The sequence below is a fragment of the Panthera leo genome, chromosome B2 (genome assembly GCF_018350215.1).
Source record: "Panthera leo isolate Ple1 chromosome B2, P.leo_Ple1_pat1.1, whole genome shotgun sequence".
NCBI lineage: Eukaryota > Metazoa > Chordata > Mammalia > Carnivora > Felidae > Panthera > Panthera leo.
Genome location: NC_056683.1, coordinates 26,370,519 through 26,387,819, shown reverse-complemented (window position 1 = coordinate 26,387,819; position 17,301 = coordinate 26,370,519). Strand labels below are relative to the sequence as shown.

The 17,301-nt window shown below is 37.5% G+C and overlaps 1 protein-coding gene across 3 annotated transcripts in view; it reads right to left on the bottom strand.

Annotated features, from left to right (window-relative positions):
• The window catches only part of GMDS (GDP-mannose 4,6-dehydratase), a 623,719-nt gene that overhangs the window by 467,931 nt on the left and 138,487 nt on the right, over positions 1-17,301 (bottom strand). For all 3 annotated transcript variants that reach the window (XM_042938088.1, XM_042938090.1, XM_042938089.1), the window contains 2 exons: positions 9,497-9,541; positions 859-946 (listed from right to left, as the gene is read on the bottom strand). In XM_042938088.1, coding sequence (XP_042794022.1) covers positions 859-946; positions 9,497-9,541 — 133 coding nt within the window. The remainder of the gene's footprint in view (positions 1-858; positions 947-9,496; positions 9,542-17,301) is intronic.

Here is a 17,301-nt window from a genome sequence, read left to right as displayed (position 1 = left end):
CTTTAGTGGAGACAACTAGATCATCTTCCTGATGATGTCACTACTTGTACAAGTAACCCAAAACTCCAAGTATTCGATGCTCTGAAATGAATACAAAATGACTTATGCTTTACAAACTGACTGAATCATCCCTGCCAGCTGGAAAAACTGGACAAGCAGAGCCGGCTGAACTTGGAGTTTAAAAACCCAGTGTCCTGGTCCTAGCTCTGTCTTTTACATGGTGTATGACCTCAATAAAGTTACAACCTCCCTCTGCCTCCATTTCCTCATCTGTAAAATGGTTTCACTCACAAGTTTAGGAGCTGCTGTAAAGAGCAAATGAGAAAACTCTGTGACTGTGCTATGTAGACTATATGGCTACATTCAGGCAATTTTAATAACAAAAAAACATGCAACTGCAATGATCTGTAAAGCAATTAAATATAGTTTTGATTGCCATTTGTTTTTGGACCTGTCTTCACAAATTATTTTAAAAATTAAATACATGTACTAAGATTACTTGGCTTGATTACATTAGACCAAACATAAAAGGTAAAGGAGTGTTCTGAGAATATGGACCTGATCTTACTTGAGGGGATAAGGACACCTGGAGAAGGGCAATCAAAGGCATGTCTACTCTTGGTCCCTTGAGCAGTATCACCTGACCAATATCCTGTAACAGACTAACCAAGATGACACTGTGGCCCAGGGGCAGCAAGCAATGGAAGGGTTTTCAAAGCATGCAGATAGAATTCAATGCAGGCAATTCACCGGTAAATAATTGCAACTTGATGGGCTTTGAGAAAAATGACATCTGAAAATAACTTATCATAATACAGGAAGTTATAGAAAGAAATTTTAGTAAAGAAAATGACTTACTTCCTTCAATATGAGCCTGGGGGTTCTTATACAGATGTTCAATTCGACCTGTATTGAATGAACTGGACCGCCGCACAATTCCATGGACCTTCATTTTTTTATAGTGTGGAAAGAAAAGAAATTATAAACATGTAATGAGGATTAACAAGCACCTCAAAAGTTCTTTTGTTAATGCTTACCTTGTGATAAAAATAACTATTATTTATAAACATTATTATTTTTTAATAAACATTATTTTTAATTTGTTAGAAATAGTTCCACTGCTTACTTTCTCCCCAACCACTGCCCACCAGCCACCAGCATGGTGCCTCCATCTCTCTGTGGTGTTTTCACTGGCAATCTCAACAAAAGTAATTAGATAATTATGCAACTTCACAGCAAATGCTTACTTACTGATACTCAAATGTCTCATTTTCCAAACACACACACACTTAGAACCCTGCTGCTGACAAAAAATATCTCTTGAGTTTGAAACTGAAGACAGACCATGCGAGGCCATATCGGTAAAACTGCCTTGCAGCCTCTTTAACACAAAGCATGAGGCCACGAGGCTCTGATGCCACCATGTCCTTCCAATGTCCTCATTATAAATATATGGGTGCACTAATATAATCTGGCAGCAACTCCTATAATGCAGCTTTGTGGAAAAGTAAGAACTAAACAGCACAGATTAGGGACAAGACTTATATACTACTAGATTTAACACATGAAGCAAATTCAAATTAAAAAAGGATTTTTTACTTTTTAATTTTTATCTTTGACTTAACCATAATAAGTGTGACAGTGGGATAAAGTCCTCGGAACAAGAATGCATACCTGTCTGATACTGAAGAAAAGACTATTTGTGTCTGATACATAAGAGAAATTGTTCAAGACTTGGTCTCACTTCCTTCTGGTGTCAAGATTGCTCCCTTTGTGTTGCCAATGCTAATATGAGCTTATGTCACCAGCTGCCCAAGTTCCAGTTCTACTGGTGGCAGTTTTAATCCTTCACCTATTTTAGAAGTGTTCCTTCTGAAGTTGAGTAGTCTCATTTGCAGCTGAATACACTTCTATATTTTCACTCAATCGTTTTCTGTCTGTTTCAAACCAAATTAATCCTTGGCATGACTCAAATATTCCAAATTGGGGAGGGGGGGGCGGGGAGTGGAATTATAAGCACATAAGACTTTCTTTCAAATAGAAAGAAATGTCACCGTCATTTTATACAGCATACATGAGAAATTAACTTCTTCAAAGGATACAACACACCCACAATTAATAATTCTGTTGGTTAGTTGCTTTAGCCAAAGAGAAAAGCACTCATCCACACTATTTTCCAAAAGAACTAAACCCAAGAAAATTTGGTAAAAAGGAAAATATTTTAAGAAGGGAATATCTCAAACTTCATTGACATCTCAGGAGGAAAACAGTAGGGGCACCTGGGTGGCTCAGTCAGCTAAGCATCCAACTTTGGTTCAGGTCATGATTTGGTTCAGGTTCATGAGTTTGAGCCCTGCGTCAGGCTCTGTGATGATAGCTAGGAGCCTGGAGCCTGCTTCATATTCTGTGTCTCCTTCTCTCTGTGCCCCTCCCCCACTTGCACTCTGTCTCTCTCAAAAATAAATAATCATTAAAAAAAATTTAATAAAAAAACAATAAAATCTAGGAAACACTAAATTGAGATTTGGGTACACATATCCATTTCTTAATTTGAAAGTAGAGAATAACACATCAAGCTTAGAATTATTGTACTTCATGGTCCAATTTTTCAGGTTGTAGCTTAATTGTAAAGTTGAACTGTTCTACAAACAATTTTAACAAACAATTTCAGCAAATAATTTTTGTTTAATAAAAATCAAGTTCACATAGATACTTATACATAACAAAATTGGTATTGACCACCAAGTTATTTCTGAAACATAGATTTCTCAGATGTAAGTAGAGCTTTATTTCATTGGATATAAAGGAATTTCTATGTTCTAAAGACAACTGAATTTTCATAATGAAGTAATAATAAAAATATGATTTAGTCTATTTTTTCTCTTGATCGCTGGATTCTGGGTAAGTCACATATTCCAACAGCCCAAAACAAAGAGCAACTCCTTATACATACACAATGCATATAAGCTTTAAAGGCTCTGATAAAAATATCAAATGATACTGCTGGATTCAGTACGAAATCAGACAACTACACAAAGTCACAGCAAATGAATAACATAGGACTTTCTGTCACACTTATAACCAAAAGCATTAAGCACTAAGTTTTTTTATAACACACACACACACACACACACACAATGTGTTTTAATTTCCCCTACTCCCAACTTTTGGTATGTGTATACAGGGAAAGAAAGACCTGCCAAATGCTTAATCCATGACAGCAAGTATTATTCTAAGAACTAATGAAAGCTGAGTCTGTCTGCTTCAGAGACAGGTGAAATACAAACTTTAAGACAAGCCAAAATGTGTGCAAACTGGATAATCTAGTTAAGAATTTGAGATTAGCAGCTTTCTCTTTACAGAAGGGATGTATGTATGGTTGTTGTTTGTTTTTATAAGGATTTTGGGGGGAAAGGAGCTGAGGAGTTAGGAAACCAAACTGAAAAGATAAATGAGCTGAAAATGACTCCATATAAACTTAATCAAAATCACTATTATGTTATAGTAGTTCAAAAACAAAATATAATTCTGAAAAACCGATGTCTTAAACAGAAATGAGTATTTTGACAAATAAATTTTATGTTCCATTTAACTAAACGATGAAAAAGAAAATTTCGAGTTCTCTCAATGTCAGAACAAAGTTAATTTTACTTCAAAACCTAGACTCAGATAAGGCAATATAACAGAGAAATGCTTGCTCATTTCTTTATTTATTACAATCACAAAAACAGAAAATTGTTGCTACTGGATTTCAAATCCTTCAGGATGTTTGTTATTTTGATCAAGAAAACAGAAAAATTATAACCACTAGATTTCAAATTCTTCAGTGTCTAGATTTCTCTTGGAGCCAAGGAAGGATGCTTTCCCAGGTATGTTTAATATACTTGCCTTTTGAAAAGCATAGATAATATAGGTAACATCAATAGCTAATATGTACATGGCAATGACCCCTATGCCAGACACTGTTCTTTATAGACATTAAATCACTTAATCTTCCTAATATTATTAGGATTATAATACAGTGCCTGAGAGGACAATGCCTGAGATCACACAGCTAATATACGTGGTAAAGTTAAAGTATACACATGGTTCATTCTACCAACATTCAGTATGTTTCAAAATGAAATCCATAAAAACTTTTGCCTCTTTTCACCCAGAAAAATTATTTTACAGATTCTCACCGATCATGATTGCATACATAGGAACTCCATGTTGTAACAAATGATCTCCCAGATAACAACTGGACAATCCTTATATGCTATTTTCTTTCTGTTTTCCTGATACTCCCAGGTTATAATTCCTTTCCTAGAAGGAAAACCCACAATTCACCTATTCCTTATTTTAAATTTCGATATGTTGTACTGTAGTTGTTACCATGTTATTTAACATAAATTTTTCATTTACTCCCAGATATATTTTAGCTCTTTAAATATATAACTTTGACTTTTGTTTTTCTGGTTTTTCTGTGTTTTGGGGTACAAAATAGGTACAGAAGTATGTTGCTAGCTTATCTGCTAACAGTGATTACAGAAAGGCACTTGAAACTTTCATAAGAATTAGTTTCACTTTTGTCAATGCTCCTTTTCCCCTCATGGCAAGAAGGAATACAGGGATAGGATCCTAGGAAATGTTAACAGGCCTACCTTTCACTAATGCTAATTAATGAACTAGACTAAGGAGCCTTCTATAAAATCTCTATCCCCTGGCTTGTCAGCATCAAGCACTGTGTCACCTTGTTACTCTTATATCAACTAAAGCCCCATAGATCCCACAGAGCTTCTCTGGACTGTTTTCCATCTTTTTGTCTCACCTAAATCTTCAAGACAACCTTAGGAAATAGATGCATTTATTATCCCCATTTACCTAAAACAAAACAAAACAAAACAAAACAAAACCCTAAGTCTTAGAGAGGTCCAGTGACTTGCCCAAGGCCACAGAGCTGCCAATGGCAAAGGAGGAGTAGGAAACAGGCTGTTCAGTGTTCAAGCCTAAGGGCTTCCTCACCACTGTAAGCTGGACCTCCTTGTTCACCTTCCTGGCTCTGAGCTGGCTGACAGACTATAAGGGAGAATTATCCTTTGTACTTTAACAACTGTAGAATTAAATATCTGAGGTTTTAAAGGGTGAATTTCTATAAAACCTGACAATTCTGAATTTCCCTCATCATGATATGGCACCTATATTCTATAAATAATAAGCAAGTGTGTGATTCATTCTCTTTAATGTTTAATGTTAAGCAAAATTCAAGAAAAAAGCAACATTAAAAACTATAAGTTTAAAACTTTAAATAGAGTCTCTTCTCATTGAGAACTGAACCAGGAATAAAGCAATCCTTTATTTTCTTATGTTATATCATTCAGAGCATGATCAAATGCATGGATTTCAGTGGCCACATTAGAAGGCCAGGGCCCACTGCTTCAGGAATCTAATATGTGAGGTCACAGAAGGTAATTAACAATAACTAATCAGTCTATTAATATATGATATTCCTTTTCAAGTCATATGCAAATGTCTATTTTTGCTTTAAAGTTAGCCAATCCTGGGGCGCCTGGGTGGCTCAGTCAGTTAAGCGGCCAACTTCGGCTCAGGTCATGATCTCGCAGTCTGTGAGTTCGAGCTCCGCGTCGGGCTCTGTGCTGACAGCTCAGAGCCTGGAGCCTGTTTCGGATTCTGTGTCTCCCTCTCTCTCTGCCCCTCCCCTGTTCATGCTCTGTCTCTGTCTCAAAAATAAATAAACGTTAAAAAAAAATAAAGTTAGCCAATCCTTTTATACTCTGTTTTTTTTTTTTTTTTTTTTTTTTTTTGACTAAAGAAAAGTAAAGGAATATATGTAACTGTGCTGTGCTAATTCTATAGATAGGATTTGGTTTTACCTACGTGGCTCCATCATCATTACCTCACCAACCTGTCTCTGTTCTTCAACCGGTTGCTCTGCTCCAGTTGACTACTGCTTCTCTGTAGAGTCCATGCCTCCCCCTCTTCATAATGAAAGGCTGACTTCGCCATTACTAGCCAATTAAAGTTTGCCCCTTTCTGCTCTAGGAAGAACTCAGCCTCATTATCAAGCCTATTCACAGAATCTATAGCTCTTTTTCCCATTGCTTATTTGTTCCTGGGTTATACTCTGCTACCCCAAAGCATATTGTTTCCAGTTATTTCTGATCCTAGTGATAGTCCTTATACAAAGCATAAATTCAAAATAATATGATAGCTCAGAGAAGCAAAGCCCCACAAATTAAGGTACCTTAAGAAATTCTGTTCATCTTCACCATGTGATTAAATGATCTCATTTGAACCTTTAGTTGTACTTGTTCTCAAACCATAAGATCCAGGAGAGCAGCATCAGTCACACCTCGGGGCTTGTTAGAAAGGCTGATTCCCAGACCCATCTTAATGGGGACTCTGGGTGGTTCTGATGCATACTACAGGTTGAGAACCTGCTGTGTTAGAAGTCTGTGCTCATCCAAATTGCTGATGTTGACCCTCTGGAATCAGATACAGACAAGTGTCTCCTCTTATCCTAGTGCATGCAATTTACTAGCCCTATTATTTTGCTCATGGTCTTGAGCAACCAGGGGCTGCTGGCTGATAACTCAGGAAAACTTCCAATGCAGCCCCTTTGAAAAATGACCCTCATATTTACTTCAACCTAAACACAAAAAGATGAAGTCTGTGCCACTATTAGACTTCCCTTAATAGCTTATCCTACAATTATACCCATGTCTTAAAATTGAAGACAGCAGCCTATTAAAATTGAATACAATATGGATAAACACCCTTTCATTCCCCTGTTCCTACAAAAGTCGTATTTCCCCTGGACTATGAAGAGGAATCATTTCTGATTATGCTTTGTAGCTCTATACCTTCTACCTGTACTGTCTGTAGTATCTCCCTCTATCAATTTATGGATCTCACTCCTAAATCTCCCTTCTCTGGTCAATCATTGTTTCAATGATTCATTCCTCTCATTAACTGTGATTTGCCAAGTGGACCTTCTGTTGCATTTATCATAATCAAATATGCTCTTATAATTTCAAATGTCAATGTAACAAAAACATTTGTAGCTCACCTGGCAGTCCTAGGTTCTCATTATATTTATTTCTATGTCTGTCAACCATTTAGGAACATCTTCTCAAGTCTGCTAGTTCCTTAACGAGCCACCTAAATGGAGGTTCGCATGTCCCTCTGCGGGTCTTCTTTCCAGCCATTTCTAGTAATACTAACAGCAGCATCATGCTGAGACCGTTCACCATCTACCATATCCAGATTAACCCTAGGCCCTATCGCTAGTCCACCACATTTTCACAGTGACAACTCCACCTCATGCTGCCATGCCTGCTCCATTTTCCTCTGGGCTAGCTGTGGATATAACTTGTTGCCACCATCCTCACCCATGTCTTAGTCCACCTTGGAAGTAAATTTCCATGTCCACCTTGGAAGTAAATTTCAACACCACACAGCTTAAGCTTTCTGTCTGACATATCACCTCACTGTTCAAAACTGCAATGACCATGATGGGGTTCAGGACACGCTACCCCAAAATATGGCATCTTGGTGTATGGAATATTTTAAGCTGAAGGAATGTGAGAAAACAGTAGAAGCAGGAAAGTCACTCTAACCTTCCCCCTGCTCTTCTCCCCTGAAACAGTCATGACACCCTCTAGTGAGAGGTATCCACCCTATAACTGGAGAAAAGAAGCATCCTTGTCTCTGAAGACAAGGGGATGCCAAGAAGAATTCAAATAAACAAATCTTGTTAAGTTTTCCCCTATTTATTATATTCACATCATACTGCCTGACCTGTCATATTTCTCCACAACCATCCACTCTCCATCGAACCTAACATAAACATACCTAGCCTTAACAGTTTCTTTGGATCTTCATTTCTTTATGAAGGTTTCCATGTCATGTAAAACTTACATTAAATAAATTTGCATGCTTCTCAGTTTAATTTTCAGACCCAGACAGGGACCCTAAGAGAGTTGAGGAAAAATTTTTTCCTCCTCCATATTAAACCAAAAAAGATTAACAGGAAGAACTTCTATAGTTTTCTCAAACTCCTTCTATTTTCTCCAACTTCCACTATTTTCTCAAACTGCTTCAGCTTAAAATATTCAATATGCTGAGGTGCCATATTTTGAGGTAGCACATCCTGAACCCCATCAACTATTACTCACAAATTTCCTTCTCTTCGTTCACTTGATACACAGCCAAATCACTAACTCCTCTCTAGCTACCAAACACCTCTCAGCCAGTGCCAGCACCTGAAACAGAGTAAGTCTCTCTGCTAATCCTTCCCTTTTAGACTTACCAAAGCACTAAGTTAATGTAGTCTAAATAAATACCAGTCTTTATCTAAAACTAACTCTTCTATATTACATATGATCTACTCTAAAATTCTCTGCTTTAAAGAATATGTATTTATCACTCAATTATTATAGGAAATCTTTGCATATGAACATAAGTGCACATGTACACTTTCATAATTATAGTTGTCTCATTTTGATATTTTTGCAAAATATAAAACTAGCTGGCTAGGTAAGGAAATAGAAGGTGCTAAACATATCTGCTATTACTTCTTAAAGTCTAAAAGTCAAGGCTCTCAGAAAAGATTATGAGTTATAGTAAGAAAGTTAGTTTCCTTTTCAGCAAATCCTGTTGGCATTTAGATGCCAAATTCCTTGCTGTTGTTTTTCCATCTGCCCACCATGCACATTTTTTAAAACAGTACACCTACAATTAGAATAATCCAGAGAATCCAAATTTATTAACATAAATACTCCCAGATCAGCCCAGAGCATATGGGTCACTGTATAGGTTTTTCTTCTCTGTGTAACATGAATTTACATAGATGTATATATCTGAGAATTGTTCTTTAAAAAGGTAAGATATATACATGGGGTTATATCAAATTCAATATGTAAAATTCCGGTTTCCTTTAAGGAAAGCAGTCAGTGTTGAAGGAGAGGACAAAAGAGGAGAAAAAGATGACGACAATGATGATGACGCCAGCAAACCCAGAAGTTTCAGCCTCCATAAAATATATGGCTGCCTATTAGAAAGCAAAAACCTCTGAGTGTAAATGTTTCATTCAAGCTTGCCAAAGATCAGCTTAGTTTTTATTGCTCTGTGCAATTTCCGAATTAAGTGACTTCACTTCGAGACCTTTTTTTATGTAACACATTACATCATAAATTAACCCTAATAATGTTATAGCTTTTAGCTTACACAGGTTGCTGTTTTATCTAAGAATGTGGGAAGCGTGCAAAGCAGTTAAACACTAAGGAACAGGGGGAAGCCACCAGTGCTCACCAACAGATAAATAGCACAATGAGCTGGCATGGTTACAAGCCAAGCGGCACATTCTTCCCCTGATTTTGACTTGTTATCAGAGTTTCAGTGGAAAACACACACAGGAGGACTACGGCAGAGGAAGCAGGAGGCCACTGCGTCCAAGTGATTCCACCAGCCTGTGCTTGCTCACTGAGTCACTCACCTCGTAGCCTTTCTCCAGCAGGAACTCAGCCAAGTATGAACCATCCTGGGAAGGGAAGGAAAATTGACAACTGTCAGATTCATCATGGCGAGGAGAGAAGGTAGCCAAAACTGAGAGTTTTGAGAAAAGCACTGAAGAGGCTATATGAACTTAAATTAAGGATCATGGCAACCAAAATAAAAATAATACAGATAATGATGGTAAAAACAGAATAATGATCAACTTTCTACTAATCATTGAGCATTTTCATAGGCATTATTTCATTTGAGCACCAAAGCAGCACAGTAAAATGTTATTATTGTCCTATTCATGGAGTAAGAAACAAAATCTGGGGAGATAATATGGGGCAACAGAGAGAACATGACACTTAAGATTCACATGGATTTGGGTTTAGGTTTTTCCACTTTACTATGCAAAGTATATGTAGCAAAGCAGAAGTCCTTTGTACATGTAGTACATGTTCCTATGTACTACAGGAACATACAGGAATCAGACTAATTCTGGGTGGTTGTAAAAAAGGAATCACTGGGGAAGAATTAGATGAGAGCTGTGGGGACTTGGGGAGAAGGCAGGGTGAGTGTGAGGAGGAGGCAGGGAGCACTAGAGTGTTAATGTTACTGAAAAAAGACACCATAGTGGAAAGGAGGAAGATGAGTACTTTCGTGGGAGAAGGCTTTCTAGGCACTGGTGGGAGTTGGCTTCTAACTCAGGGGTTCTGGAAAGTTCAGCAACAAAAGACTTTTGGGGGAGGGGGATAAACACAATCAGATTTGTGTTATTATCACTGAATATGTATGCATACACACACACATAAACTTTAAATAAAAGAAGGATGTTTATTTTTTACAAAATAGAAAGAATGCATTTTTTTTTTTTTAATTTTTTTTTTCAACGTTTTTTATTTATTTTTGGGACAGAGAGAGACAGAGCATGAACGGGGGAGGGGCAGAGAGAGAGGGAGACACAGAATCGGAAACAGGCTCCAGGCTCCGAGCCATCAGCCCAGAGCCTGACGCGGGGCTCGAACTCACGGGCTCGAACTCACGGACCGCGAGATCGTGACCTGGCTGAAGTCGGACGCTTAACCGACTGCGCCACCCAGGCGCCCCAGAAAGAATGCATCTTAAATCATGCAGTTAATCCCTACATTAAGATGAAGGTATCTGACTAAACACAGAGATTCTCGACTGGCTTTTAAGAACTCTTGTAAAAATTTCTAGATAAGGGAGAGTGTCATTTAAACTAAAATATTTCATGTGCCAGGTTTAGGGAAAGGGAGTATGAGAGTCTTCTAATAAAACTATTAAGAGACCAAAAGGTGAGAAATCACTGTTCTAGAGGTACTATAAAAAAGCTACCAGCCTTGCTCAAAATATGAGTTGGATAGACATTTTGCAGTAAAACCTGTTAACTGCCCACCTGCTTTCAGCCTGGGTAGGTCCCCTCCATCCTATCCAGACTTAAACATAAAAATGGGAGGCTCCAACTACTGGATATTTGTGTACTCAAAAGTAGCTGGGGATATTTGGTTTCTTCACTTTGAAAAAGTTTACAATATCCCTCTGAGCTTCAAAAGTTCCTACCAGACATTCCAGGAAAAAGAAAAGTGAAGCAAGTCTTATTATTGTCATTAGTTGGCTTAAAGCTGGAATTGGAGACACCCTATGGGTCCTGAAAATGACAGGACTGCCAAAAGAGTGTTTACTACATTAATGCAGAGTCACACATAAATTCAGGCAGGATGACAAGGCAAGGTATACAAGGGACACATTTTGTGGTTCATTAAAACCACCAGCAGATTTTCTTCTGACTCGACATAAATATTCTGTTTTATAGACTTATGTAGAGAAGAGAAATTGTTTAACATATTCCTTTTCCTCTCAATCTTATGATTTACACACAATTACACAGTTTTTAAATACCCAACATGCAAACTAAATCAGATAAGAGGGCTGAACAATTCAGACTAGAACAGACCAACAGAAATGTAAGAATAATGAGTAATGTTACAAATCAATCAATGAGAAAACAGCTTAATAGAAAAAGCATTTACAATAAGAGGAATAATTTTACAGTAGTCTGGAAAGCCCTACAAAATATGAAGTTTTGTTTTGGTGCTGGTGTTAGTGTTGTCATTTGGAAGCAGGCAACACTATACTTTTCACCTTTCATAATTCCTCTTTGGAATAAAAATTTAAAACGCTTTGTGTTCTACCATGGCTACATACAATGTTTCAAAAAAAAAAAAAAAAAAAAAAAAAGGCAGAGGTGAAAGTGCTAGAGATCCATGGGGGCTGGGAGGGCTGTGATTATTCAGAAAGCTGATGTGAAACAGACCTGATCGGGCCTGAACCCTGTCAATAAGGTCTTGTTCTTCTCACCCAGGGCCCTTCTCAAACTTTCCAACCACACTGGAACATTCTGAACCAGCAGGGCACTCACTTCCTCCTGACTTCCTTGCCAGGTCTCTCAAGTGATAGGGCCTGGGCTGCACAATGAGTGGGAAATGGAGCAGAGCAAAGGCTCTTGGTCTCTGGCCTAGGCAGCCCAGCTGGCCTCCCCTTGTCCTCTTCCCAGGACCCTGAGGGGACTCCACAGGGAGACACAGTATCTAAACAGGCAGGCGTCAGCCAAGCCAACAAGATCATTTTTTCTGCCTCCTCTAGAAGAACAGGGTTGTTGGAGAAGGCTTCAATCAGACTAATGACTGAAATGTCATGGCAACTGAGAACCTATGACCAACATTAAAAATTCTGATTCTTAATCCCCCAGAAAACAAGGAACTAAATGAACTAAATTTCCAACTCACTTGCTATGAACACAATTAATTTGGTACAAATTCCAGCCTGGGTTCAATCCTTGTTATAGAAAACTTTTTAATTGGAGAGACAATGTCCCATTTGTGACTCTTTTACACTTAATTTTGCACAAATTAAGGTAATTAAGGGTTTCCATTTTGTATTAAATGCTATACAGATCTGAGTAATCACCATGGCTATAACATTTTCAAGACACAAAAACATTTCTATCTTATTCTTGCAAGAACTCAGCCTGGAAAGCAAGAGCCACTACATCTTAGGTAAGTGAAGCATGTGAAGATAGCCATTTTGCCTAATATCACACTACAGAGGCAAAGCCAGGACTAGAATCCAAATCTCCTGTAATTTTGACCTAGAAAACAACCTTCTTCCTCACCCTCCTACACCTGGGATCTACGAAAACATGTCAAAACCTAACAAAATAATGAAAGACCATAATGGGTTTACTTTTAAATCAAATTAATTTAGTCATTTTCCATTACACAGTGCTTTATGGATTAATCAGTGCTTCTAGTTTGATTAAGTAAACTAATTTTAGAACATTCCAGAGCTCAGAGGAAGGAGACCATACACAGCACCTGAGATTTCTCAGGTTTTGTTTGGGTATATGCTCCACACAGGAAACAGTATAATGTTGTTTGAAGATGGACTTGGATTGGCTGTGGATGTATTTACTGTTTGGGGCTCTAGAGCCAAGGAGGCGGGGCCAATGACCAAGGACCAAAAGTGCCAGATTTAGGTGTGCCTGATGCCTATAGTCCCTATACTTGGGTATCTCTGGTTTTTTACCTTTCATGGAGTATTCAGAAATATTTTAGATAAACACCCATAAAAATAAAGAGTAATTGCAAAAATTAACCCAATCCTATCTTGTTTTTAAATTTTTTTTAATGTTTATTTTTGTGAGAGACAGAGAGACAGACAGAACATGAGTGGGGGGAAGGGCAGAAAGATGGAGACACAGAATCCGAAGCAGGCTCCAGGCTCTGAGCTGTCAGCACAGAGCCCAACGCAGGATTCCAAAGTTGGATGAGCCAAAGTCAGATGCTTAACCAGCTGAGCCACCCCGGCGCCTCTAATTCAATCCTATTTTGACTGTAGCATTAAAATTCCCTAAAATTTCACAACTATAAAAAGCTGAAGGAAGTAAAGAAAGCTAACCCCTTCTCCCAATGGCCACCGAAGGCTATATTAAGCACCGACTGATCCTCTAATCTAGCCCACACCCAAGCACGTATGTGCCAGGCAGTCTACCTTCCTACAGAGGAGACTAGCATTTCTCTTTTCTCTTCAAACATGGATGCACTTATAGTACAGAAGAACAAATGAAAAGGACACTTTCTTGTATGCAATTTGAGAAGCGGTTCCTCTGAACTGCATGCTAAATTATACTGTGAGTTTCTGCCTAAGAACCAATTGGCAGCTTCTTTGAACAGAATAAGTAGTATTGGGCTAAAGAATTCATGCCACTAACACATGAACTTCTTTGTTTAGACCATCTCAAGCATTAGGAAATAGAATATCCCTTCTGGAAGGAGAGAGAACACCAATTTATGCTGCCCTTTATGTTCTTTAATTCTACAAATTCTAATTACACTAAAATAAGCATCTTTTCAGCTAATAGCAATTACAATATCAAAATAATCTGTACCTCCCCATAAAAGAAATGCAAACAGCTCAATGATTAATGGAAGATGCAGTTTAGAATTAGAATGAAAACTTCCAATGGGAAGATTAGCCACATAATATGAAGAATGCAGAAGCAGAATATACTTGAAAAGTATTTTTACTTGGCTCATGTTTGTAACACAAATCACTGCGTAAAATCTTTGTCAAACTCACAGAATTCAAAAGACCATAGGGATTAATTAATCCAACTCTCTCATTTTACAGGTCAGGAAATTGAGATTCAAAACAGTTAAATGTTTAATGTAGAGTCACACAGTACGGAAGCAGCAAAATCTACACGCAAAAAATAGAAAGAAAGAAAAAAAAACAGTCTTCAACTCCCAGGCCTCAGAATTTTTCACTAAAAACTACTGCAAAAAAATGTAGGGGCACCTGGGTGACTCAGTCAGTTAAGCATCCAACTCTTGATTTCAGCTCAGGTAATGACCTCATGGTTGTGAGATTGAACCCTGCTTCCAGCTCTGTGCTGACAGCGTGGAGTCGGCTTGGGATTCTCTCTCTCTCTCTCTCTCTCTCTCTCTCTCTCTGCCCCTCCCCCACTCACACGTGTGTGTGTGTGTGTGTGTGTGTGTGTGTGTGTGTGTGTGTGTCACAAAAAAATCTAAAAAGAAGAGAATGGACTAATGTCTACAGTTGAGAACCAAGTAAAATACACTAATGCACTTCCAAGTGAAGAACAAGAATACAGCCAACAATTATCAGTGGAGTGAAAACTAACAGTGGTAGACAGGAAACGAGGATATTATCAATATTTAAAACATAAATAATTCCCAATTCCCATAGTCTTTTATTTTTTTTAAACATTTATTTATTTATTTTTGAGAGAGAATACAAGCTGGGGAGGGGCAGAGAGAGAAAAAGAGAGAGAGATACAGGATCTTGGGCAGGCTCTCAGCTCTGAGATGTCAGCTCAGAGCCTCATGTGGGGCTTGAACTCACGGACCGCGAGATCATAACCTGAGCCCAAGCCAACCTGAGCTACCCAAGTAGTCTTTCAAAATTAACAATTATTTCTCCATAAAAGCCACTGCCACAGAAAAACAGACTTTCACTTTTTGTGATTTACTTCCTGTTAGAGAGGAGCACTGTAATCTAGAAACGCTATCAACAAACTCTGAACAATAAAAAATTTATTGTGCCCAGCAGCTAAGATATTCTTCCTGTAACCACCCACCCATTCCCTCTGACTATTTGCCAGGGAAAGAGCCCTTCAAACAGGTGTGAAGTGCTTACACATACACTTCATACATATATATACATATACAGCAGCTCTGTTGCCAAACACAAGACTTTCCAGTAAACCATCATGAACTAGGTTAAAAGCAACATTTTAAAAAGCCAGATATCTCCAATAATCCTACATATGACTGTAATGTTAAGTCTTGTGTCCATGGTAAATTTTTTAAAAAAGATTTGCTGAAGAAAAAATATCACAAAGAAAAAAAATGACCTAAAAGGTTAATTTTACAAACATTTTTTTTCCAATTTGACAGGTTAAAAATGATGTTTTTCTTTTCATTTTTTGGCTAGTACTAAGACTGAAGAGTTTTTTGTTTGTGATCATATATACTATTTCTTCTAGGAACTATCTATTCTTATTTTTTCTATTTTTTATCCACTTTTCTAGTAGGCTGTATTTTGCCAATTGATTTGTTCTTGTTAGTATCTAGAACACATATAAAATTAATTTTCCTCTCTAATATAAGCTACTCAAAAAAGTATTTTGAAACAGAGTAACTGATTTGCAGTGATGGAACTCCCATAATTAGCTGGTTTAAAATACATGTTCTTTTCAAATTGCAAATGATTGTTGCACGTTCTTGGTTTAATGACCAAAGAAGAATGCAAACACCAAAATATGAATTCCAGCTAAATTTGCACAACCCAGCATTTGTAATATTGTTAACTTCAACATAGTAAAATAAATTTCTGTAATTAGACAAATGCTTTAAGGAAAATGGGATTAAAGGGTTAACAAAAGAAGGTAGAAAGGAAACAATTATTAATAAGGTATAGAAAGACAATTTTTAACTACATAATTAGAATTACAACACACACACACACACACACACACACACACACACACAGTCCCAGAAATGTTTTAAAAAGCCTCGAAAGGAAATATAAAGGCATTTTTTAACAGCCTAAAGTGTGTTTGGGTGTACATAATACGTAGACACATCAAGAATGAGCCAAACTTTCATCTCTACATGAATATAAGTATGCCCAAAGAATACTGTATCCCACTGACTAGCTTTCCTTTTTTTAATGGGTAAGCTCCTTTAGTTTGAACCTCTGTGTTTTTCTCTCTCCCACTCTCCTATTCTTCACTAATGCTGAAGTTTTATCCTTCAGAGATTAAAAAAAAAAGTCTTCACATGACTTACTATTACTACAAATAATATTAATAACAATAGTAAGTGCTTATATACCACTTAGATAAGATATGCAAGACATGCACTAAATGTTTTACATTCATTAACTTTTAAATATTCACAATAACCCTATGTAGTTGGCACTATTATTATCCCCATTTTACAAATAAGCAAACTGAGGTGAGCTGAGACCAAGTAACCTGCCCAAGATGTCAGTAAACAGAAAAAGAATTTGAAATATATATGTAATCTACACACACACACACACACACACACACACATATGTAATGAATTATTTATGACAATTTGTTTTACTAACAGGATCAATTACCCCATAATGATGGACAGATGTTTTAACATAAAATTTGGTCACTAAACAATTTATTAACAATATGAACTGTCCCAGATTAGTGAATATCAAACATCCACTTGGGCCATAGGTGTTATGGAATAAAGGACAGGAAGGAAATAAGAGATTTAGTCCATGCCCTATTGCTCTGAGAAGTATCTGGGAAGCCAGGCATTTCCTGACCTAGATAGGATTATGCTCCAACACTGGCTCAGACCTCCACATTTCACATATATCAGCAAACACACACGTGGACAGATTGAGAACAGTAACCAGGTAACCTGTGCAGCTAATCAAAATGTTCTGCTATCAGTGAACACCAGTAGATGCATGAGTCATAGACAGAGGGCGGCAAGGCTGTACAGATAAAAGAAAAGCTATGAAATACTACCATATTGACCTTTTCTATACTGGATGGCAGACTTCCCTGGAGAAATAAATCATCACACTTGAGCATGAAATCAAGGTTGGGGGGCGGAGGAAATACAAGAAACATATCCCTGTCAAAATCCTTCTAAATATCTACCTAACTGGCCATTCAGTGCTGGTGTGAATTAACTCCTTTCAAGTTTA